Source organism: Calonectris borealis, chromosome 6, assembly GCF_964195595.1.
Source record: "Calonectris borealis chromosome 6, bCalBor7.hap1.2, whole genome shotgun sequence".
In the NCBI taxonomy this organism is placed as follows: domain Eukaryota; kingdom Metazoa; phylum Chordata; class Aves; order Procellariiformes; family Procellariidae; genus Calonectris; species Calonectris borealis.
The window spans coordinates 12,489,229-12,514,728 of record NC_134317.1 but is presented as its reverse complement, the minus strand read 5'-3'; the positions used below and the strand labels follow the sequence as shown (position 1 = coordinate 12,514,728).

At 39.2% G+C, this 25,500-nt stretch overlaps 1 protein-coding gene across 4 annotated transcripts in view; it reads right to left on the bottom strand.

The window, feature by feature from the left end:
• Positions 1-25,500, bottom strand: part of MYLK (myosin light chain kinase) — a 221,525-nt gene that overhangs the window by 18,921 nt on the left and 177,104 nt on the right. For all 4 annotated transcript variants that reach the window (XM_075152847.1, XM_075152848.1, XM_075152849.1 and 1 more), the window contains 5 exons: positions 13,103-13,405; positions 9,389-9,424; positions 9,197-9,290; positions 7,973-8,176; positions 2,307-2,524 (listed from right to left, as the gene is read on the bottom strand). In XM_075152847.1, coding sequence (XP_075008948.1) covers positions 2,307-2,524; positions 7,973-8,176; positions 9,197-9,290; positions 9,389-9,424; positions 13,103-13,405 — 855 coding nt within the window. The remainder of the gene's footprint in view (positions 1-2,306; positions 2,525-7,972; positions 8,177-9,196; positions 9,291-9,388; positions 9,425-13,102; positions 13,406-25,500) is intronic.

Below are 25,500 nucleotides of genomic sequence, written 5' to 3'. Positions count from 1 at the left end.
ATTTGACAGCCAATTTCAAAATCAGAAGGCTTGAAGGAACACAAGTGGCGGAATGTGCCCTCAGTGCACCACATAAGACAACTGGCAAGAAGAGGGCACTTAGTGAAAAGTGTTTTTAGCAATTTTTTTAAGTAAATGAAACAGTAAAAATTGTTTTCTACTTTCGGAAAACATCTCAACCAAAATGTTACAGACATCTTCATGATGGTTAACACAGTGCTTTTGCTTTATGAGCATGGAATGGGAGGGCACTTTCTCTTCCTAGGGAAAAGCCACACACACCAAGTTATCCAGAACGGCAGGCTGATGAAAGAAACAGCAAACACCTATAATGTAACTTTGCAAGAATTAGCAACATATTAAGCCAAATGAATGTACAGTATTGTAAAATCAAAATCAGTGTCAGTGCCTGTACATCAAGAAAAGTTATAGGTTAGAGATTTACTACATACGGCATGACTGTAGCAGCTCACAAGCTAATGTCAGCTGTGCAATATACAGTGATGCCAAAGGATTAACAGAAAAATGGAAAAGCTGATGGATATGAACAGGCTACTGAAAATAGGATCTTCCTTTTGCTAAATGTAGGTTTAACTGTGGTTTGAAATTAAAAAGGTAGTTGAAGAAACTCCTACAAAAACGCCATTCTGTGGTTACATTTTAGGTCTTGTTGATGAAATCCACTCAGTTCAGCAGTAAATGTATAGTTTTCAGGCTGACAGCTGGAATGTCATGGGATGAAGTCTTTCATCTTCATGGGATGAAGTCTTTCCATTCACACTGGAATGTCTTTTGTGATGAAGTCACAAAAACTTCAGCACTGGAACTTACTTAACAGTTCATCTGTTTCCTCAACAAGAAAAAAATCCAGTTCATGCTCCCAGAAAACTATTGGCTCCATACTGGTGAAGGAAAATAAATGGCAGCAATCTCTTTTTTTTAATGAATGAAATAAACACCTTATCTTTGAGTTGACAGTGTCCATGTGACCAAGATTCATGTAATACCCTTTTGGAGTTGAACATAATCGAAAAATCTGAAAAGCAGGTTTCTTTTTTCCTATTCATTCAACATACCATTTTTGGTTTGTTTTAGTAAAATATTCTTGGGTATGCGGTAGTCTGTTACTTAAGTGTCAAAAGAAGTAGGATGAGCAGCATGTAGACAGATAACAAAAAACAGAAGGTTGTAATTTCAAACTGTACTCTTACAAAAATAATTGTTCTACTTTTTAATAAGTATTAAATATAATTTTGCTTAAAGAGCGAAGGCGAAAGATTACAACTAAGAATCTAGCAGTAGCCCCTTTATATAGAGAGTATATGAGCAATTCATAGGAGTTGTCCCAATCAATTTAATGGTGGAAGAGCCACAAATCTCAGCTCTCCCAGTATAACAGGTTCATAAAGTATTTTAGCTCTTTTCAATTCCTGGAATGATTTTTCTTCACTTGTGAAAGTACAAGATTAAAAAAGATCAGTGTGTGATGTTGGTATTGTTTAACAAACACAACTGGAGGGCTGCTTTTTAGAGCTGAATTAACGCTGAGCGATATGAAGACAAGAAACCTCCAAGGACTTTGGCTTTCAAATTGCAGAGCATGTTGGAAAGCTTAGTCCAAAATGAATGATAGGAAGCAGCTAAAAACAGCTTAGGAAGAGGAAGAGCTTGTCAAATGGAACTTCCCCCTGTCCCAATGCCATTGCATTATTTTTTAGTAGTGCTATTTTATTAATCATTTTGAGCATGACCAAAACACAGCTCTTTATAGAATTCCTCTCATGTTTAACATGTGTGACAATATGCTGCTGTTTAGGATAAGAAATGATAGAAGTAATGGGGAAATGTAAATTGAATGTCATTATCCATATCTGAAAGGCTTCTAAAACATCACCTTAACTCCTGCTGTTACAAAAGTTTTAACGATTTGCAGTATTCGTGTACATCAAGGTTTTGTTCCATTTTTTACAGTTAGAGATACATGTTTTATAGTTTCCTGTAGCAAATATTTGTTAACATTACTACTACTGTGTATTTTACCTTGTAATCTACAGGGATACCTACCCATAGAAACAGATAGGTAGATTGTATACACTTCACTGCAAACTCCTCTTGAAGATGAGGTGCCCTACTCTCACTTGAATGTTTTCTTTTTGCCTTTTCTATTTTTTCCTAAAACCAGAACTATTTATAGGAAACATGTCTATTTACTCTTCATACATGAAAGAATATAATAGTAAGTATGAATTACTGCTTGTCCTGCCCTTTTCCCCATGTCATGTTGAAATAGGCTGAAAAGTCATTACCTAATCTTCTTGCAAGTCCAAAGTCAATGAGCTTGATACTTGTACCGGTCTTGTTGACACACATAATATTTTCTGGCTTCAAATCCAAGTGGACAATACCCTGCTTATGGATGTACTGAACTCCTTCTGAAATCTGCTTCATATATTTAATGCACTCTCTCTCTGTCAGTTCAAAGTCTTCATCAATGATTCGTTCAAAGAGTTCTCCTCCAGAAACCCTATGAAAGACAGAATAAAAGGAGGACTTCTGTAGCATTTTCATTTTGGGAGTAATCAAACTATTTCCTTTACAGAAATACAGATAGTTCAAGCTTGCAATAGTCACTTCAAGACGCAATCTGTTTTGTAATGGCACTTTCCATAGACACAAGGATCATATAGGAAGAATCACCTCTTGTGTGTGGTATAAATCAATAGATTTTTTCCATTCTGAATCTCTTTCCCAGGTTAGGACTGTGAAACACTCATACTGCTATCCCAGGCGTTAGGGATGTAGCTGGATTTACATCCTGCCTTTAGGATTCAGTCACCTGCAGCTGGCAGTAAAGCGTGTGCCATGTGATTGTCACCCCGCTGACATGTGTTTATAACACTGCTCCGCGCTCTGAGCTCATGTTTCCCACTGCTTCCTTCCCCTCTATGCTCCATCACTACACAAGTGCAGATAACATAATATAGAAATAAAGAAAACTAAGATATGTGGGATGGGTCCCAGGAAAAGAGAACAAAACTTCTAATAGATGAGCAAAAATTTGGGAAGAAGAGAGATTGAGAGTGACAAAGAAAGGCTGAAGAAAGAAGAATTCAAATGATATGGTTAATTGGAATGCAAAGCTCAAAGGGTAAATTACTGACCCAAGTGAGCTCAGAGGGAATTTCCTCCTTAGCTGTGACAGGGCAAGGATATAACGCACAACTCTTTCAGTGCTGGTATTTTTAGCTGAGCCATCATCACACTCCTTGTAGGTCAATTCCATTTTTATGCTTATTTAAGGTGTGAAATAATTGGTCTTTCCAGGGTACAATCTCCTGGATTGAACTGTTTGTGGAACTAAAGTGGGACATTTTTAACCTAGATTTAATAAGGCAAAATTTAAGCTGTGGTTTGTTTGTTTTGTTTGGTTTGTTGTTTGGTTTTTTTTTTTAAATTCTGAGTAATCACTCAACTGGTTTATCTGCTTACATCCAAAGATGGGAAATACTTTTTTGTATGCGGCGGGTGAATGACCCATACAGAAAGGAACAAATGGTGAAGAGCAGCTTTGCTTTTAGAAATCTGTTCTAAATTAAACGCTCCATGGTCTTTATATGGCTTAATATTTTGCAGCATTCATGCTTATTGCCAAATGTAATTGCACATTTCAGTTACAGAAAGAAAACACACAACTGAAAACTGGCCTTGCAATGTTTGCAGGTTGTCAAATATATGATTATATCCCTCATGTACTAAACTGAAATTGAAACATCTGGAGTTCTGGACATATTTGTTGCTTTGGCTATAAGATTTCAGAAAATATATAATTAGAAATGCTACTGTAGTTTCCTATTAACATGGAAATAGTAAGAATAGCATACGCTTGACAAACTGAGAAGTTACGTTGGATTATAGCACATTTCTAACATAAAGGCAATAATATGGCTAGAGCTGTTGAATAAACAGCTCTGATAAGTTGGGGATCAGTAAGACATTACCAGTATGGAGGTATTTATGAAAACATCTGCATGCAAAATGTTTGTATTTAGAGCACTCTGCAATTCCGAATGATAACCATCCTAATACGAAAAAGTACCAATTGTTTTTTTGCTATTTAATACAGATAATGACTTATTTTTACTACAAAAGTGCCATACTTTTCAGATCCCTAAAGTGAAAAATTTCCAGAAATCGTACCATTATCTCAAGCACCACTTTTTAGCATATTATTTGGAAATTAACTATTGTTAATATACCTGCATGCTGTTTTTACCCTGGGACCTTCAGACACTCTGGTAACATCATTAGATTAAACTCCAATTGCATCTATAGAATACATATTTTTGCATTTATATCCTGAGCCAAATCCAGTTTAATTTTTGCCAGGTGAGGAAGCTGAATTGAACCAATGCAGATGAGGTTCTACGTATACATAGAAGGAGAAGTTGGCTCTCTTCAAACAGTCACAACTAGTTCAGAATCTAAATCTCTCATTCTTTTCTGGATTCTCCTCTTTTCAGTCTTCTCTAGATGAGGGCACATATTCCTGTCTATAGAGTCACAGAATACACATTTTAAAAATATCTTACTATAAGATTTTGGTCATGGGGGAACAGTGAGAAGAATGTATTGCCCAGGCAAATACTCAACTGCATTTTAATAAATCTCCCTTCGAAAAAAAGAGAAAACCTTAGTGACTTGTGCCAACTTAAGTCACATCACGTGAATGGAGTTTACTGCTAAAATTTTGCTTTAATAATCTTAATTTGCAATACCATAATCTTCTTCTGATCTGTGTAAAATAAACTGACTATCTGAAGTATGTAAAAACTTTAAGGCACTTAGCTCCCAGTGCTGAATGCCATTCACAACATGCTACTATTTTTCAGATATTCTTTCTCCACTGAGAGGCTTATTGCGCAACCAGTACATCGCTATAGTTGAAAAGGAAATGCCTGAGATTTGCCCCTGACTTCCAGCAAATGGTACATGGGAGGGTTTCCAGGGAAGAGCACATCAAGTGAAAGGGGCCTACAAGAAGACTGGAGAGGGACTTTTTACAAGGGCATGTAGTGATAGGACAAGGGGTAATGGCTTTAAACTGAAAGAGGGTAGATTTAGATTAGATATAAGGAAGAAATACTTCACTATGAGGGTGGTGAGGCACTGGCACAGGTTGCCCAGAGAAGTTGTGGATGCCCCATCCCTGGAAGTGTTCAAGGCCAGGTTGGATGGGGCTTTGAGCAACCTGGTCTAGTGGAAGGTGTCCCCACCCATGGCAGGGGGGTTGGAACTGGATGATCTTTAAGGTCCCTTCCAACCCAAACCATTCTATGATTCTCGGATTCTATGATTTGAATTATTATTGTGTTCGATTTTAAATGAATGATAAAAAATTCTGAATTTATTATAAATATGAAATCAAACCATATAAAATAGTGGTATGACAAATATTAAAAGGACAGGGGGTGAAGTTCAAAAAGTTATAAGAAAAATATGGGAATAAAATTGAAATGAAAAATTTAGGATGAATATCAGGAAGAAAAATCCAAAGGTGCTCCTCATCAATAGCTCCAATTTGAGTGGAGGGGGAGCTGCTAAATTCCAGTCACTGCTAAAATCTGGTTTAAAAGGAGACTGATGGCAGGTGAGCTTGATTTCTTTGAAATCCACGCATTTAGACTCCGATGGGAATAGAGAACAGATTGGATACTAATAATTTTTGAAGGTATTTCCCACAACTTCTTCGATATGCAAAGAAATATTAGCTTAATGGCTAAACCAAAAATGATCCATCAGTGGCTCTCTAACACCACAGGTGCAGTTGCCATGCTGGGACTGTGTCAGCTGGGTAACGTGACAGTGTAGAGGCTACCAAGTCATCTGACACAAAGGTGTCACACAAGCATCTCACTGCCCAGACCTGCTCCAGAACAGGCACAGACTGCTACTGCCTGCCTGCGTGCTGCTTTAAGAACCCTTCCTCCTACGGCTCTCGACACTATGGAAATTTCAGTGGGAGGGTTCAAAAGCCAGAAAAGGTGGCCATCCCAAACTAAAATCACATCCTAATTAACTGGTTAACAAAACTACTTTAAATTTGATTACACTTTTCTATATTTTTAAAAAGTAAAACCCCTTTTTTGGCAGGGGGAGAACTAACGGAGTGTAAAGCCATATGCTATTCAAAACTCTTTATACATTTCCTTGTTTTCCATTAGGTCTGCCAGCTCCCAATTCCAAGCTAAGTAGGGCTCCCTTCCCTTACCATCATCAGCTGAATCTAAAAATAAAAGCACCTTCTTGCACATAAGTACTAAGGTTGTATAATGGAGATCCAGTCTCTGAAATATGCTAGTGCAATAGTCGTTTGCACTACTAGGCAATCTAGGCAAGTGCCAAGCAAGCAAAACATACGTATCATCTCTTTTTCTTATAACAATTTATATCTTATTCACCACTTCCAGCCAGCAAAAAAACTGCTTCTCCTTCTTGCAGCAGACAGTGCATGAAGTAGATGTGGCAGCAGAACAGTGACTGATGTAACTTTTTGGGAAAAACATCAGCACAGATCAGGATTTCATTTTCTTTCCAGCTGCTACTGCCCCAAGTATGGGATTCACACTAAGCAGGTGCGTTACGGGTGATGTAAACGTCGATCACATTGGTCATTATTGTTTTTGAAGTCTGACGTTTACTTTCCATCCCACGCTGTGCAGATTCTTTTCTTATAATGAATTCTGGTGCATGAACACATCCTGAACCTTCTTTTTTCTGGAAGTAAATATCTACTATCTTTAAGGACAAAGATAACCAAGTCACAGCCCTGTGAGATGCTTTACAACACTGCTTTTGTGGTGCTTTTCTGCTGTTTCCCACAGGGGTGTGGCATAAGTAGCTCAAGGTGAACGATTTCTGGGAGGTAAAAATAAGTGTTGCTATCTTACTCAGCAAGAACAAGACAGCAGCATAGGCTGTCTTCAAATTCAGCTTTCCTTGATTGTATAGCTTTGGATGAAGAGTGCAATGACTTTCAAGTAAAGGAGAAATTCCCTTTTACAACTGCTACACTTGGACCATCATGGAGAATCTGTGTATTGACATTAGGGGCAGATTAATTCATGTTTAATTAGTTTTTTGTGGGAAACAGTCAGTGTAACCGATCTTTCTGCATCTACTTATCTAGATTTAGAACATTCACTGTGTTCACCAGTGGATATTTTTCAGACAGCACTCCCTTATAAATAAATGTTTTGCAATCAGAGTATTTATATTGTTGCAGGAAAACCACATCAGACTAATCCTTTAAGGTCTCTTAAAAATATAAAAACTGGATATAGCACTTGATGAAAACTGAAGTGTTCCCAATACCTCTTGGGTACTATAAATTTGCCTGGGTGAATTTTCCATGGAAATTCAACAATTTTGTTAGAATACAGCTTAGATGTTTGCATTCTCAAGCGTATCTTTCTCTCCTACTATCTGTTGTGCACCAACATTCAATTCTCTGCAAGAGACAATTGATCAGTGTTTAAAGTGAAATTTGACACAAGCTTCTTCAATACATGTTTAGAACTGCCGAAAGAAAAAAATATTTTTTCTCCTCTAAACATGTTTTGGTTCTAAATGCAAACCCAAATTGCAGCTAACTTTTTTTCTCTCTCCTCCCAAGTTGGCAATAAGAGTGAGCTGCAGAAAAACACCACATGTACTTGATTAAAAAACAAACAAACTAGACAATAAAGACTGTAACACATCTTCACTGATTTTTAAGAGATACTACACAGATTCACTTACACAGTTTAAACAAGTTGGATAAATAATTGGAAAAACTTGCAAGATGTGAAAACCATCCAGGCCCTGCAGATGCTGAAGCTCTTGACAGTCCCATGTCTAGGTAAGTAGCTACTTTTGTATGCACAATTATTTTCAACATTATTAGCTTTGTCAGTGTGATCTGCTTTATACTTACATTTCCAAGACCATAACAATGTTGGCTTTTTCTTCAAAGGCATCTACACATTGGACAAGTTTTGGATGATGCAGACAGTTCATGATGCTGATTTCATCCCTTATGTTTTCTTTTTCCTTAGCAGAATATGCTTTGAAAAATTTTCCTGCCCAAACTTTTCCAGTCTTCTTTTCAACAAGCCTAAAGACTTGTCCAAATTTCCCCCTGAAAATATATAACTATTTCCATAAAACGTTTTTGCAATGTACGGGCCACCATGAATAGCAACATTTTACTAAACATTCCAGCGCAACCACTCCATTCTGAACTAAAAATGCCTTCATATCAAGTACTGTTCTGTACTGATTTTGTGCAGAGTAATCTGCAAGAACTTTTGCATGAATACCACATTTAGAGATACCCTGCTATTCCAATTAGCAAGTTTTATATAAGAGGGTTCAAAAAATGGACACCTGCCAGGCTTTAATTTATGTGACTCAAATTTTTCTGCGCACAGTTTTCTATAGGACATGCCCCTCTGAAGGGGCAGCAGACAGGAGACATCTCAAGTATAGGATATAGGTGAAATCAGAATCTGAATGCTAGAGGCTTCAGTACTATTACTTCACATTGCTGTATATGTACAATCCTACCTCTACGATACACTTATCAAGATTTGTTAATGGCAGCATACGGGATCCCCTGGCCGTCAGCACCACCAGCAGCACAAATTGCTGAAGGATTATCATGGCATGCAATTCACATAATCACGAGTTTGAGCACTGAGAAACACAGCCAGGCTAATCACTGACCTTCACTGAGCAATACTATTAATGCTTTTGGGATTATGACCGCTGTCAACAGAGATTCTAGCCCGTGGGCAGGGTAATCTTATTACCACTAATGGATATAATGGAAATGCAAGTACACAATGTGTACCTTTTTTTCAGCTAGCTTTTAGAACACTGAACAATGAATGAATCCACTAGCTTTATTCATTTATGGGCTCCATCTTCCTTGCCAGAAATGCATGTAATGCCTGTTTAAAATTATCAATTAATAGGAATAAAGGATCTTTTGGAGTGGAGGCCAACATATGTTAAAATCAATTTTTACTGCAACAGAGGAGCCCAGCTGGAATGTTGAAAGTGCTTGACACCGTCAAAGAATGAATGCACATGATCTTTATAATTGACTGGTAGCCTTGAAAATTCCCTATCTTCAAAAGCACAATATAGTACTTACGATCCCAGTCTTTCTTCAATATTATAGACATCTGAAACTTTTTGTTCAGTGTTGATAGTAACCGTCCGATAGTTGACCTCTGTTTCTTTCCCTTCTACAAATAAGTATGAAGGACCATGATTAAAACCTCCATAAAACATGAATTAAAAAAACAGCTTTGCATTTGTCCTGATTAAAACATGAACTTCTTACCATCATCTGATAGCTCCACTTCATCCTCTTTAAGTTCTGTGATGAAAATAAAGAGACATGAATAACTTATTATATAGGATATGGTACTTACATAAGATAGTCAAATTATTCACAGTAACATGGGCAACTAGTAGACCCTATGGCTAAATAGCAAAAAGCAGTCAGGGAGTTTGTGCATTAACTTCATAATTAAAATCTCTTCACCACTTCTACGTGACTATTGACTACACAATCACAATCTGGTCACCATTTGTTAATAAATTAAGTTCATGTCTTTTGCAGTACTTGTGTATTTTACCTGCCTACTAGAAACATCAGCATACTGAATCAGTTCAAAGTCATCTAATAAATAGCTTTTGGAATGCCTTACTGAAATAGAAAATAAATTAAAAATATTAAAATCAATAACAACACTTCTGGTTCAATGACAAATCCTTTTCTGGCTTTTCTATGCATTTTTGGGATTGCAAAGCCAAAAGTAAAGCAAGTTTATACATGAAAAGATTTCCTGCAAAGCATCCAGACAAAATTTTCAGACTCAAGATGACTAGAAAATTTGGACAGCATGCACTTTCCTGAGCATGGCTGAATTTTAAAATCACTGAGGTCCAAATGGAGTCTCAGTTCTGCAGGCATACTCAAAGGCAGGCAGGAATGTTGGCAAGCCAGTGATGTAAGACAGAGTAAAAGCTGGCCTGAGTGTCTTGATTTTAATTTTTAATTTTCATGTGCATGAACTGTCAGTAGCACCAGTTTGTGTGTTGTTCCCTATGTTGCCTGCAAGTGTGAGGGGAAAGGAGTTGTACCTGGAATGTTGTTATTTATTACTTACACTGCTTGGGCTTGCTCCCAAAACCTGTGGCTATGACCAATAATTTGAGAAACTGCAAAGGCAGTTGCACAGTGACCTGTATAATTCTTCCTTTAGCTGCTGAAGCTGCACTTTGCCATTGTAGAGTGCAAGCCTAAGCGAGTGATTTATCCCCACTGTGTCAACAGATTTATGTTATGAAACATTAGTGCGGTTAGGTGCTTTAGAGTATACAGTTATATGCAGTGGATGAGAAGAAAACAACAGAAAAAAAGGGTGCAGGGTGAGCAGGTAGTTGGTCTGATGCATGGGCATCACCTTTTCACATCCAACACATAATGCTGCATCTGTATTCTGGTAGCAAAGCCAATCAAATAGATATAATCTGTTACTAAAGCCCTTCTCTCTTTTTTGTGGATTTGCAACCCTTGTATGTCCCAGCATAGACTAGCTGGTTTGCAGCGATTTACCAGAAGAGGAGGGAGGGAAGAGAGCCCTCCCCACTCAGGGGTAGCTGTCCTCAGATCTTTCTCAGCTAGAAACCACACTTGCATAGAGCACATCACATTTTCCTCCCCTTTTAAGGGCTGCATAAGGGAGCTGATCCCAACCACGCTGCCAGTAGTTAATGTCTGCCAAATCCTGATTAGACAAAGAAGTCAGTGCCCGGTTCTGCAGTGACACTATATTGAAGACATGAACTAGAAACATTTTGGTCCGCCAGTGGAAGCCTAAGTTAGATAAGTGGAACATATCTGAGCTTGGTAAGCACTGAGTAGCTGTGCTAAAACCTTTCTCGGAAGTGGGTCAATGGTACCAAATTTTCCTCAAACATGGCAATGCCTACTTTAATCTGTTGTGTCTTACTACCTTATTTTAGTAGCTGTTTTCTTTAAATGCACAGTGAAAAGTTAGCCATGCCTTTCTTCACTGGGATTATATTGAGATTGCTAATATGCACTGGCCACCTTAGTATGAAAATCAGTAATCAGTCTTTCTGACAGCGATGGAAAATCCCTAGTTACTCAGCTGAGTGTTTACATAGATGGCAGCTTAAAGGCCTGACTTTGAGAGGTCCTGAACACATGCTTTTAATTAAAGCACCAGTTATATTCACACACTTGAAAAATCATGCTTTATATGACTTGCCCTTTCTCCATGCTAGCTGCAGTATCAAGAATTGAAATCAAGAAGCCCTGGCATTGAGAGTACCAAGACAACCCACCGTCCTGCAAAGAGAATACATTTTCTTTTCACTCAAAACAACTTTTTTGCTTGTTTTTTGTATGTATCACAATGAGTCATACACTTTCTAGCCTTTTTTGTATTAAATCTATGTAAGAAAACCCTCAGTCTTAAAAAGAAAAATAGTTTGTTTGCTTTGGTCCAGTACAAGTAGTGCTTGCTCTAGGAAAAACAAGTGTAGGGAAGTCAGGTCCCCAACTCTAGAAGGTGTTCATTCTGCAACTAAAGAAAGAGGGCATTCAAACACATGGAATTTTATTATGAAGAGCCAATACCGTCTAGCTTCCTTTCAATTTTATTGCTACTCTTAATGTTATTTCCCCCCCTTTGAAGAAAAGCTAGATGGTGATTTAGATCAGATTTTAAATCTTTAAAATAGAGGAAAGTAATTTCTCAGAATGCATCCAATTTAGTTACTACTAATTAATCCAATTAATTTACTACTCAATTTAGTACTTGAGAGAAATATGATTTACTTTTGTTTGGAAATGTCTGTTGAGAGGTTTACACCGTTATGTGATGCTGCACCACTTTGCTATCATTTTGTCTTGCTGTGCCAATAAAAGATAACATCACAAGGATTATGTGAGACAATTAAAACTCCAAAGCCCTGCATACATAAGTAAGGATGAAGAGACACAACACACAGTCCACTCCTCAAAGACAGGAAAAATGGCAAAATACATTATGCCTGGTCTGGGCTTTTCAGTGTGGTATGACTATCAAAGTGATCCTTGCACAGCAGGTAGATGTGGGTGTGCACAAAAATATGCATTCAATATCTGTTTTTAAAAAATAATGCTGATTTTTGTGTGTGTTTAAAATTTTGGTACCAGTTTCCAAATAATTTCTAAAATTAGTCCATCTCTTCCCATTAGTCCTTTGAGAAGATCTTAAACAAAAAATAAGAGGCAAAAGATACTGAAAAATATTTTTACAGGTATGTGCAACTGTAATCAAAAACCCTAAAAAATATTTTTAGTACCGATAACACTGCAAAGCCAACCTAAGTAGGACAGCCTTGAATTCACAAGATTGGTGTACTAGGGGCAACAGGACTGAGGTGCTCTACCATGCTGGGATTTGAAGCACGGGAACTACAACTAGGTATGAGAGGCTAATTCAGTTTCTGCTGCATATCCAGTCATTGGCTAACAGCAAGCACATTTACTTTTTCCAAAAGCAAATTTGGGATTGTGTTTATGGCTTGTTTTTCCATGGTGTGTCCAGTATAAACTGTAATGAATCCATCAGTATGTTTCAGGTAAGCCACCAAACATCATTTCCAACTGGGCACGGTCTGAATGTGTAACTTACGTGTGAAAGGTTTCATCTCCCATTACCTGTGCACTGAACTACAGAAGTCTGTCAGCCAGCACTCACACAGCAAGCCAGAAGTCAAATTATTGGTTTCTTTCACAAGGCATGGTTTTAGGATCACTGAAGCCAAGTTTCCACAATAGAAGCATGCAAAACTTACATGCGCAGACACCCACATTAAGTCTGCAAGGGGACTTCAGCACACTTACAGCCAGCATAAGCATTCATTGCACAGAGGCACATGCAAAGGAGTGTGTACGGCTGCCTGACCTCACGGGGAACTGTTAAGATATCATGTAATTGAATTTAGATTTTTTTTTTTTCTTTTAAAAACTAACCTTCGTGTTTCTCTCCAACTTTTACCAGCTCGGATTCTTGACTGGGCTCGCTGATGCCGTACACGTTAGCAGCTCGCACACGGAATTTGTACTCCCGGTCAGCCTGCAGGTCCTGCACATTGAAAGAGGTGCTGCGGCAGGTAGTGAGATCTGTCCATTTGTTATCCACTGAGTTCCAGATCTCCACAGTGTAGGACTGCACCGCACTTCCACCATCATAAGAGGAACCGTACCATGAGAGAGTGAGGGAGGAACTCCGTATGTCTGATGCGCAAGGTGTTCCGGCAGGTGGGTCTGGTTTATCTGCAAAGACATATATGCAAAGCACATTAGATGAAATCATGAAAGTAAGAGGTAGGACTTCCATTAGGGTATTACTGGCCCTAGCTAACACCCCTTTTCTTTCTATGCCATTGCTCTGCTTCAGAGGTTTGTACTACAGCAAAAAGGAACAACTGCAGCACAGATAGACTTACCTGAATTAGCTAACATGGATGCCAATCCCACATGGGCCTCAGCATGGGCAGTTCAGTTCCCTGAGCATCTTGCTAAGCCATGCTGAAGCCTAATGCCCTTCACAGCTATCATTACAGAAACTACTGAGACTAAAATGAGTCACAGCTATGCCTGCAAGTACTGAAATCAAATCTCCCACAATAGTGCAAACTACTCCTTGGTGAACTTCCTTAGAGGTTTACCCCTGTAACAGTCACCATAGCTGTGATGCTTTTCCTCCAGCTCCCTTCATCTGCTTCCATACTTCAGGGCCACTACTAACCTTTCACAGCCTCAGAACGTGCCACTTATCCGACTCTACCTGGGTATCAGAAATACCAAAACAAGTTTGTTGGTATAGAAACACAGATCTTGAAGGGTGACAACTTCGCCTGTCTATGTGCAGTTTTTGGAAGCCTAGTGCACTTTTTGGTAAAAAGGAATTCAACTTAGAATACATCATTTAAATATTGAGATTTTTTTAATCATCTCATGTGCATTTTGGAAATTGTTGGGGAGGTGGAAGATAGAAACTTCTGGTTTCCCTCAGTTGGAGGCTTGCTCTTGCAGTCCTTATTTGCTTGAATGGAGCCAATATCACCGGAACCTGGTGTGCAGATCAGCAGCCAACTATGCAAACATCCGACACAATACAAAAGCCTTGCAGTTACATGACTTTTTCAAAACGAAGTTTAATGATTACATAGTTATTGAAATGAATGTTTTCGTAAGACAGAAAAATGTTGAATTTTTTAAAAAAATACTGATTAAGAAAATAATTATGGAAGTTAAGCACTTCAAAAGACTTTAAAGGGAACAAATATCTTCCTTGGGAACAATCCTCTCAGAAGTAATCTAGCAAAACCTACAAAATAATGATGATGTTGATCTGGATGAACTAGTGGCCAAAGGTTGAATGAGAAATCAAGGGATGGGATAAATGACAGAAGATGAAAAGAAAAAGATAGAAAGTGTGAGATGCTACAAACAGTGGTTACACTGGACATGGACTGATAAAATCCTGTCCCATTTTGCTGCTTAAAACTGCTAATGAACATTATCACTTTCTCCTTAAGAAAGGCAGAGCCGCCAAACCAGCCAAAACCACAACCACTTTCTCAGCAATAAAAACATCCAAATGCTGGGGAGAACTGCCTTTGAATTTGATCAAAGCCTTACTGTGGTAGACTATCAGTTATCCCTCCATACTCAAATTATCATTCCTAGGAGAATCACTGAGCAGACAGAAATAGCCATAGTTTGCCAAAAACATGGCTTTAGTTCTTGGACAGAGGGACTTCTCTGACTGCTGTGGTTTTACTTATAGATCGGGAAAATGGGGTAGTCTAACCTGATCAAGACACTTAAATATCAGTTCACTATTTGGAAGAGTGCAAGTTCCATTGACCAATGATTTCCCTGAAAAAACTTTTGTAATTCCTTTTAGTTCAGTTGTGATGGATAATCCATCTTCCCACACAACTTAAACATATTAGAAGATATATAAATAGAACTTTTAACTATGAGGGAAAAGACTGGGAGGGAGGAAGGGAGGTGGGCACCAAGCGTTTGCCGCTGCATTCAGCATGAGAATGCCCAGACAGAAGAAAAAGAGACTGCCAGAACATAGTTTATCTTTATTCATTTTGGCAATACTTAAGACACCATTCCACTAGGAGTCATCATTATACAGTACATCTCTTGTTAAACACAAATATCAGAGACCAGATGTCCTTAACCTCTGGAATGGCTTATTGCCCTGCTTAGTTGTCACATTTTACTCGCCTCATTTTCTGGCAGAATAAAAGGGACTACTTAAACAAGCATGAATTTATAGTGCAGATATCATGAACTAAATCACAGAGAGGTTAAATGATTTGTCCAAGATTAGAAAGAGAGATTGTAGCAAAGATGAGAACTGAATCTTGAACTCCTGGTGCCCAAACAGCAGCACCCCTCTTCCCTGTACTAGTCCTGCCCCAGCCTCCTCAGAGCTGCAAGAAGTGCAAATTCAATGCTCACACCATTCACAACAGAATCTTTGTACAACAGTACAGCAGCCACCAGAGAGCTGGACTGTATGATTTTAGTCAAACAACAGCGACAGACATCTTCTTTTCACTACAACTTATTATCCATGCAGACCTTGTAGGGAATGATGCTACCTCTGTCCTCTTCAAAATCTGTATGGAAGAATATTCAGCTGTGTGTCTTGTTTTCCTCCTATATAATCATCATTGCATCATCTCAAGATGCAGATAGAAGAACTTGGATAAGTAACAGCTAACTTATCCTAAATCCAAACAGAACAGAGCAGTTGCTGATAGCAAGAGGAAAATACTTTGAAGAAAAAGCTAAGCCAGTAGTCTATCACCTTACAGAGGCATCTGTTCGGGTTTGTCAAAATAGTGCAGATTCTCTGACATCTGCTATGCACACAGCTAAATGTGGACGGTATGTGTTTGGTTTTTTTAAAAAAAAGAAAGCGTTAGCTTGCTCTGATGCTCTGCACTGAATTTTACATTGAAGGAAGAAAGAATGCGTATGCGTCAATCTTTGCAGAACACAGTAGCCTGCTTTCCATGCAGGACATCAAAATACAGTCTCTCTTTGCTGACTTTCAACACACTTCTGTTTCCAAATGTAACTCTGGGCATGATTTATCAGTTGCCTAGGCCACAGTTACCTTAGTGACCTCTCTTTCCATGACTAGATAACTGCAATCCATTTGGCCCGCATAGTTTACAGAAGCAAGGCTTAGGTATGTGAGCACAGGAGAGAAAACATTCATGGCCAAGGGGACATCAGTGGTAAAGAAAATGCTACATGGCTTTAGTCTAATATCTGCCAGCCTTCGGAATATTTCTACTTTCCTAATAAATTTTTCCCAGTAGGAAAGACAAAAACCTGCAACCCTCGCTGGACTCTCTTGAGCCAGAAAGATGCACGTTTTTGTTTGAAGTCTACCATGTGCTGCTGCTTGCAGATCTGCTCAATGTATAAATACGGGGGTAGTAGCTGCTGTGGGAGATCATAAACAAGAACGAAAGCCTAATCTTTGCTCTTTCTTAATATGACAGATGTATATGTACCATTTTACCATGCTTAAAAATTATTTGCTATCAGACTGGATGCTATTCTACAGCTCTGCACATTCAGAGAATTTGCAGATGGTCTCTCCATGTGTCTGTTTTGTTTCTCAACAGTTTATTCTGTGGGGATTTTAAAAGTTACCCTTTATTCATCTGTCTGTATTGAAAGCTAGGATATTTTGCCAAACTACATTCCCTTCTGGAATATGAAATCTCTATCAGCACAATTAACTGCTTCCAATAAAAATATCCAGTGGGTTGAGGAGGGGTGTGGAAGTCAAGCACAGTTCTCTATTTTGTCCTTCTGTTTTAGTGTTTAGTATACCATTAATGTCCTTGAGCTGCCCGTCTTCAATATTTCATTTGCATGTCACGTGCAGTCTTTTACACACAGAAACATACTTCATACTTAGGCTTATATTACGAAGGCTTTACATAGGCTTCATTGGACCACAATTTTGTTATTACTGTTCTAGACCAAACCATAGCCACAAGCCAATATGTGAACTGGAAGGAAGGGAGTGCATCCAAAAATACACTGCTCCTTGTGAACATTTCTATAGGGGAAGCAATTAGTTGAAAATACTGAGCTCTAACTTCAGTTTCACTATTACATGCAACAAAAGAAAACATATATATATTCTCCACCATAAGATGTCTTAACTGTATGAAACTAGGGGTATTCCAGTCTTGGCTAACTTACAGCATGCGTATAACACCAAAATCAAGACTTAGCTACGCTTTATGATATTCTAGATTATCATGGTCAAATTGGTTGTATCCACACAGTCCTATTGAACTTCGTCAGAATCCTACGAATTCCACCTCCTTTGTAGCAGATAGTACTTACACCTCTTTTACTAGGATGCATGATCACCTCATTTGCCTAATAGTATGACGGCAGAGGCTAACAAGATAGTTGGAGGTTGGGCAGTTAAATGCTAAGGGGGACTCAAGCAACAAAGCTCCCTACGTAATCTCTTTAGGAATATCAGTAGGGTTGCCCCGAGCTGGCTCCCAAAGCCTAGTGGCAGGCAAAGGAGATGGACAAGCAGCTAATTTATCCTCAAGCCTGCACAGCAGCACAGAGACTGCATAAAGTCACTGACACTAGTGGCACAGAGGAAACAGCAGTAGCAACTCATCCGTGCTATACACCATGCACAGGGGAGTCAGAGAGGAGTGGAGGTGATGTGAAGGAGGGCTGTACTGCTTTCCTCCCTTTGTGCTCCAGCAAACTAGGCACAGATTAAAAAAAACCTACTTCCCAACAAAAGGAGACATAAATTACCACTACCCCAGAGCAAGGAGGTCAGATTCCAGTTTCTTCTTTGTGGCATGTGTTCCTTAGGGCAGATGGTAAGGTCACGAGCTGGCCTCACATGAAATGCATAAGCCACATTTAAGACCATACCAGGATTGAAACGCACACTTCTTATTTACTCCCAAATTGAATTCAGCTGCACTCCTTCCTCAGACAAATTCTCAGAAATATTTTGGTAAACAGGTTTTGATATATAGCCTGGAGTAACCTTTAATTAATTTATATTTGTACACTCTGAGAAGCATAAAGCATAAGCATGCTTAGCCTTTAAATCATTGCTATTTATGAGACAAATTTGACTTGAGATCCTTGCCTTTTTTTCAGTGGTGCGTAACCCAAAATTCCTCCTGATAAGGAAAGGGACTTTCTCTCTGTCTGCATAGGTGGCGAACCCACAGCTCATACAGAACGCCCACATAACATGAAACCATGCTATCCAGATCTCACTGCCTTCTCCACATGGCTCAGTTTACAGAGTCTGCAGAACACAAGCACCATTCCACGAGACCAAAAAAGGCAGCAATCTCCTTATCTAACTCTGAGTGCAGGGAAATGGAAATTGTTCTGCTACTTGAAGTGAGGGTCAGGCTGAGCCAAAGCAAGGCAATAGAGCTTGCTGCACATCAAGAGTTTGCAGGGCTCTGGCGGTCTCTTAAGCAGCAATGCTGTTCCAGAAGAAAGCATCTGAAAATGGAGAAAAGTATAACCACAGCCTCCGAAAAAAGTTATTTTTCCTTTATGAACAGAGACAGCACTGAAGCAATGCCTCTGAAGTAGTTTTCTTTATCTGTTCTCAAAATTGGTTTGTTTTCTTTCTAAATCCAGTTATCGTATTGCTGTATAATACTATTATTAGCTATTATGATATTTGTCTGCCAGATGAAGAACAGACAGAAAGAAACAATTTAATTCCATTCCACAAGCTGTTTAGCCAGAGAAGGTATTTAATATACTGCAAAAGTCAGTTGAACACTGTCCATGCCGACAGCATTGGCAAAGCCTTCATTTGAAATTCATCAGCAGGAGAAAAGCGAAACCATAAAAGGTCATAACTGAACTCTGCATTATTGCTGACAGGGTTCGGGGTCATGGCAGACCTCTCTGCTTTGCTCGGAAAACTATGCCCTGCAGCTTTTTTTCCACGGGAGGGGAGTGCTACAAGTAGAGATATTATTATCCCTTAACACTCTGTAACACCCATTAGCACCCTTCTGGATGTTAGTATACCATAGGTTTAGCATAAAATTAAACTAGAAAAGTACGCCTGTATTATCCAGCAAAACAAGACAAGAGAAGTTGAAATGAACAGAAATTTTCTCCTAATGAAACAGCCTCCCCAGCAGAGCCAAGGACCACATGGACAAGGTTAGTTAGCTCAGGGGACCAGAGTTTGAAATTCACCCCTCCCCTGTAATACACACTGCGGACTGCTGCTAGCCTCCTCGAAGTGTGATCCCTCACCATATTGCCCCTCCTGACAACTCTGACGTGAAACTAAGTTATTTAAAAACTGCCCTTCTGAGACCTGCGGATAAAGTAGCTCACAAATGCTGGAGGCCCAGAGCACCGCTTCGTGCTGTTGTTCCCCCTTTGCCAGTTGGGGTAACTAAGGCATAAAAGACTAAAATGACCTTGCCCAAGGACACGCAGGAGAATGGAGCTGGGAACGAAACCGGAGCTCACCACTCCCACGCAAATGCCCTCAGCACAAGAACATCTCCTTCTACCACAGGCCTAATGGAACAAACAAATCTATAATGCATTCTCAGGAGCCCTTTTTCTAAACCATCTGCTCCTGTGCTTGAGTCAACAAGCTATTCGGATTACTCATGTGCTACACATTAGGCATCTGGTTTGATAACTGATTGAATTAGAGCTCTGATACCTGTCCACTGAAATAGGACTTTCCCCAGTAAGACTATCAGCAGATTCCAAGTCTCCACTGGGGTAAGTGTGGGTCCTAGGAACCCCATGTTTGTGTGCAGGAGTCGTGGTGAATCATTTCTTACTAACTAAGATATTCCTAGCATTTAACAGCAGGTAAAATACAGGAATTTTGTTGTGAGAAATACTGTCATGATACTTCCTTTTCTTCATCAGAAGAAAGGCGTAGGTAAGTATCGGGAAAAATAACCTCTCTCCTAAGCAGGGAGTTCTACTGGAATTTCTCCTAACAGAAATGACATTGAAACTAGATGGCCCTTCAAGGAGTAAATCTGGATCAGTGTACCAGCACTGATGCATGGGGCAACGTAAGCTGTTTTTCCTCTATACATTATTATCTTGCTGTGAAAATTTAGTATTGATACAACTGCAGAGTTTTGACACCAAGCATTAGTGGGGAGGCTGACAGTGGAGGTTACAACACTATTGAACTACAACAGCAGCAGCAACAACAGCAACATAAGACATCTCTTCCTTAACCACCAGTCTAGTTGCCCTTTAACCATAAAACTGGTGACAAAAATCCTCCAACAATCCAGAGGAATTTAAAAAGCTAAAGGTTAGAGACTGAGTCCACCCACATATTCTTAGGAAATTCACCACATTCTCAATCCTAACTATAAACAGGGAATCACATGGATACTGAAAGATATAATCTGATGCTTCTCAAAAGAAGATGAAGTTTCAGAAGCATTCATGTTAGCACTTCTGAGCTGCAGTATTCTCTGTAGAAGTGTCTATGGTTGTTCTGCTTCACTATCTCCTTACAGATGTCTGCACTTGCTTTTCCAGAGGGAGAATGCAGTTTCTGACCACCGCTGGATCCACTCAGTCTGAGTGGCTAGCACTGAGCCAGACTTCTCAGGCACTCACAAAAAATGCTGCTAATGCCACTGTGAACTGTTGGTTATGCCACCACATTTCCTTCTAATAGAGTTTCAGGGCAAAGAACTAATGCTAATATAGCATGCATATATGTAATTTGTTGAACGAGGACCAAGCCCTTCATAGAAGCAATTAATAATCCTACCATTATATTCAATGACTATTGGAGTTAGTCATGACCAGATCTTGTCCTCAAGCTAAACTTGCATTTTCTCATTTTTGCTTGAAAAGACTCCGCTCGTGCAGATTCTGCTAAAGGCATAGAAGTAACAGTTTCCTCTCAGAAAGTAACTTCTGCATCCCAACTCAAGTATGGAATCGTAACCTCATGCAGAAGAGCAGGTATTATTCAGTGAGTTCATGTTACACTACTTCCAGGCCTGTGTGCAACAGGCTTATATATAAGTGTCCTTAAGTACATGGTTTATCACTGTCCAACAGTGCATGAGGACACAGTACACTGTAGGTGCACAAATGCTTAGTGTAATCAAAACACCATAACAATTATCTTTAGGCCTCTCAGGGTATAATGATATTGCTTTTATTCTTCTGCATCTATCTATCATAGAGCTTACTAATCACCATGATAATTTTTTTTTATACAATACCACACCAGGAACAATACAAATCTAAAGGATTTATAAAAGACAAACAAAGTTGATAAAAATCAGTAAAAATGTGTTTTTACTTCTGTATTAGTAAAAGATGTCACTAACAAAAGGAAAAGATGTCACTAATATCCAAAGTATTCACCAAACACTGATAATCAGAAAACCCTCTATAATAGGCATGGAAACATGAAGCAGTTTGCCCAAAATCATGAAGGAAGCTTGTGGCATAGCTGCAGAACAGACTACTTCTCTAGGGCCAAATACTCCTTGTTGAATACTCTGTTATTCTTTTGACTCTTTGTCATAGTATCCAGCTTTAGCCAGTATGAAAACCAAGTTCCTTTTTCAAAAGTGGTTACAGATTGGGGTATTCCTGTCACATAGATAAAATGTTCAGAACCAGAAATTTGATAAATTTACCCATATACATCTAATAAATGGCATGAAAGGAATAAATATTCCTTGCTATCACTGTAGAGTGAGGGCTCTACTCTGCCTAAATCAGTCCTGTATTACACTAAACTCATCACTGCCTCATTTAATATAGCTTTGGCAACAGAAGTCCACTTTAAGCTGACACAGTGTCTGCTGTAAATCATTAGCTTAGTCCCACATCAGGCCATTTTGGTTTTGGAGCAGAAACATGTTGCAAAATCTCCCTAGAGAGATCACTCAGCTAATGAAATTGCTTATTTAAGAGAACTAATCGTAACAATAGAAGACTTCACATGGACATTTTGGGACCAGTCAACCCTTTAAAAGAAGACATTGCTTAACTCGGATGTCTCGCTTCTACTGCAGGTCTCCCAGTATTATTAGTGCTTATAGAGACAAAGTTACACAATGAATCAGTGTGAAACTCAAGACAGTCCTTGGGGCTCAGTGCTGTGTACTCATCACCACACTGCACTGCCTATCAATTAACAAGTGTCCTCTAACTTGACTACATATCTGTGCATCTGGTGTGTGGACTGCAAACAGCTCACACTGGAGGCTGAGTGTAATGGACATTTTGTTCATTGATATTCATTAAAATCGCAAAGGCAAAAAATATCCTTAGAATAAAGTTGGGTTTCTTTCAAGAGCATCTTTTCCCATGGCCCAAACTGCATCGAATTATATGCTATTCAAACTCTTTAAGTGTCAGAACCCCTGCTCAGTTCAGCTAAGCTTGCAGTTGAAGTCTGAACCTGACAGTGTGAGCAGTTAAATTTAAGACATTAGGAGCCAAATTCAAAGGAATGCAGGGTAGATTTTTTTCCCTAAAAGTCATTACTAAAAATCACTTATAATAATCATACCCAGCTATAGTTTACAGTTTAGGACTCAGGGTTTAAATCATAGCAGGATTATTTTTGATTTGAATCCTGGCATATAAGCTCAGAGCTTTGTCCTCTGGTTGGAGGTAAGTCAATAATGTTATTTTTTGCAAAGAAAGGTTTTTGACAAGCGAAAGCATAAAACCAAGATCTTAAATATCCTCAGGAAGGTCTTTAGACCTTCTGCTCAAAGCAGGATCAGCCGTAAGGTCAGACCAGATTGTTCAGATGCTTATCCAGTCTGAACTTGAAAACCTCCAAGGATGGAGACTGCACAACTTTTCTGGGCAACCTGCTCCCTGGCATGTGTTACAGTCCAAATTTAATTTGGGAAATGCTTATTGGAGTCTTTCACATGAGAAGCTTGCCCATCAGCACGAAAACTTTGCAACCCACATGGCTGTAAGGAGTAATAATAAAATAAATACTTCTTTATTTCCTTATTTATTTCATTTTATATTTTAACAAATGCCTTTGATTTGCTAAAATTCAGAACAGACAAGCCTGTTAGCTACCTCTTTGAGAAACATAGCTCTAGGTTGGCTCAGACACACTCCTTCAGAGAGCAGATGTTCTCTATTTGTAGTTTCCCTCGATACATTCAAGACTCAGTTGTGGACTGTGGTCAGTCAGCAGTGTTTTGAGCACACTGCATCCACATAGATGTGCCTTTTATTGGTAAACTCATAGAGAGGCAGCTCACACAGAGTTTAGAGCCTTCTTATAAATAGCTGAGGCAAACAGAGCTGATCTTTAGCACCAGGGCTTACTCCACAAACACTTGTTATGAATGTGAGGTCAGGGCAGGGAGGGCAAGTTTCTTCCCAGTACTTTGGATGCAGCAGAGAGAATGGACAAGTGGGAATTTAGGACTGAAGATGAGCTTTGGTAGACTAAGAGGTCTCACATTTTGCCTATTTAGAGAAGTAGAGTTTCCCTATTTTGACTGGAGCAGGCTTTGGAGAAAAGTACCTTCCAACTTACATGGACATTTAACACCTTCAAAGGTGCAAACAGGGTGAAAGCTTTCATCTCCGTAGTGAGATTCTAACCCACTTCCTAGAAAGAAGACATTTTTGCTCCCTTTTCCCACATTTTTGAGTACCCAAATGGAAGAATCTGGCCTTAAAACACATGTGTAGCAAACTAGGAATCTTGAGGCTTTGTCATGCCTTTGGCAGTGCTGACATCAGCAAGATGTCTCACTGAAGAGCTTGGCAATTTTACAAGAGGGAATTTATTCTTTTCAGTTGGAAACAGATAGCTTGTCATCAGTGAAAACGCATGGCAAACTCCAGCACATTGTAAGGATTCTTCACCCAACTGTCCCATCTCTGGGAATCCCACTGTTCTCTGGCACATTTCTTATGGAAGAGCAAAGCAGGAGGCTGAGATGTAGCTTTATAAGGTTATAGAATTCAAAGACTTTCAAACCAATTAACTCCAAAGGATATAAAACAGTGACTTATATAATAACGAGTCAAGGCTCACACAGTGACAAGATAACAGGAATTGTCGGCCTAGTTCAGCTAAAAAAAATCCGTCTTGCCCAATAACCTGCTACAGTTAGCAGTGTGCAGCAGTTGCCTAGGGAAGAGTGAAAAAAAGGGAAATGTAAAGAGCGATTAATCTCCTGCCATTCTTCTAGCTGCTAATCAGCTGTGTTGGGGCTTTGGAGCCAAAAGCTGTACCCAGAACAATGTATATGATGATTATTCGAGGACAATTTTTCATGGTGTTTATTTTTAACCTAGCTATACTTCTGACCTGCACAACCCACTGTTGGATGGGGTAGTACAATTTATCTATGCATCATGTGAAAAATACTTATTCTATTTTCTTCTATTCTTGAATTCTCTGGCACGTTGATGGAATCTACTTGATATTTGCACGCATTCATTCAGTTATCTTTTAACTGCAATGAAAGCCACAGATTAGATGAAAGAAATTAATTTAAATAACCAGGAGGCCTCTATTGACAATATGTACAGCAGGATGCAGCTGAGGGTCATTCACTCTTTAGCAGTGGATATTGTACTTGAAAGTGTGATTCTACTCATTAAACTTTGTATGTTATTCAACTGGATTGCTGGAATGAGTTTCCAGTCCAACTTGGGTTCATGGTATTTTGCCACTGATTTCACTGGAGTCTGATTTTCATCTTTGGCCTTATACACACATTTCTTTACTTGGTTGCTAGCCCACATATCTCTTAGGACAGCAGGGCCAATGCAGTTATGAGTGTGTGATTAGGATGCAGCCTTGCTGGTTGAATTAGAATTCGTCCCAATGCCTGGGTAAGCTCTGCGCTCCCCCGCCTTGTGTCAAAACCCCGTCTGCAGGCCATAGATAACAGAGCCTACAAACAGACCCATCCCGCAGACTAATGTTTTAACCAAATCACCCTCTTTGCTTGTAGAACGTCCCTAGATTTCCCTGGAAACCATTTGCTGTGTATCCACACCAAGGTGGGTTCATTAGCCCTTTCAGAGCTAGATGTCACAGCTCTAGATTTTGTCTGATACTCAAGCTGGCTGGTCTAGATCTAGGTTGCAGTTTTATCTGCAAACATACTGCAACTGTCTACCAGTCTACAGCTATCTGCAGCTGTCCGCAGCCTGCTACAGGTTGATGGCCTGAACATGTCGTCTGACAAGGCTGTTTGAAGCTTTAAAACATGTGTGTAAAAGCCCATATGCAAAGGGCTCCATATTCAAAATAGACTACC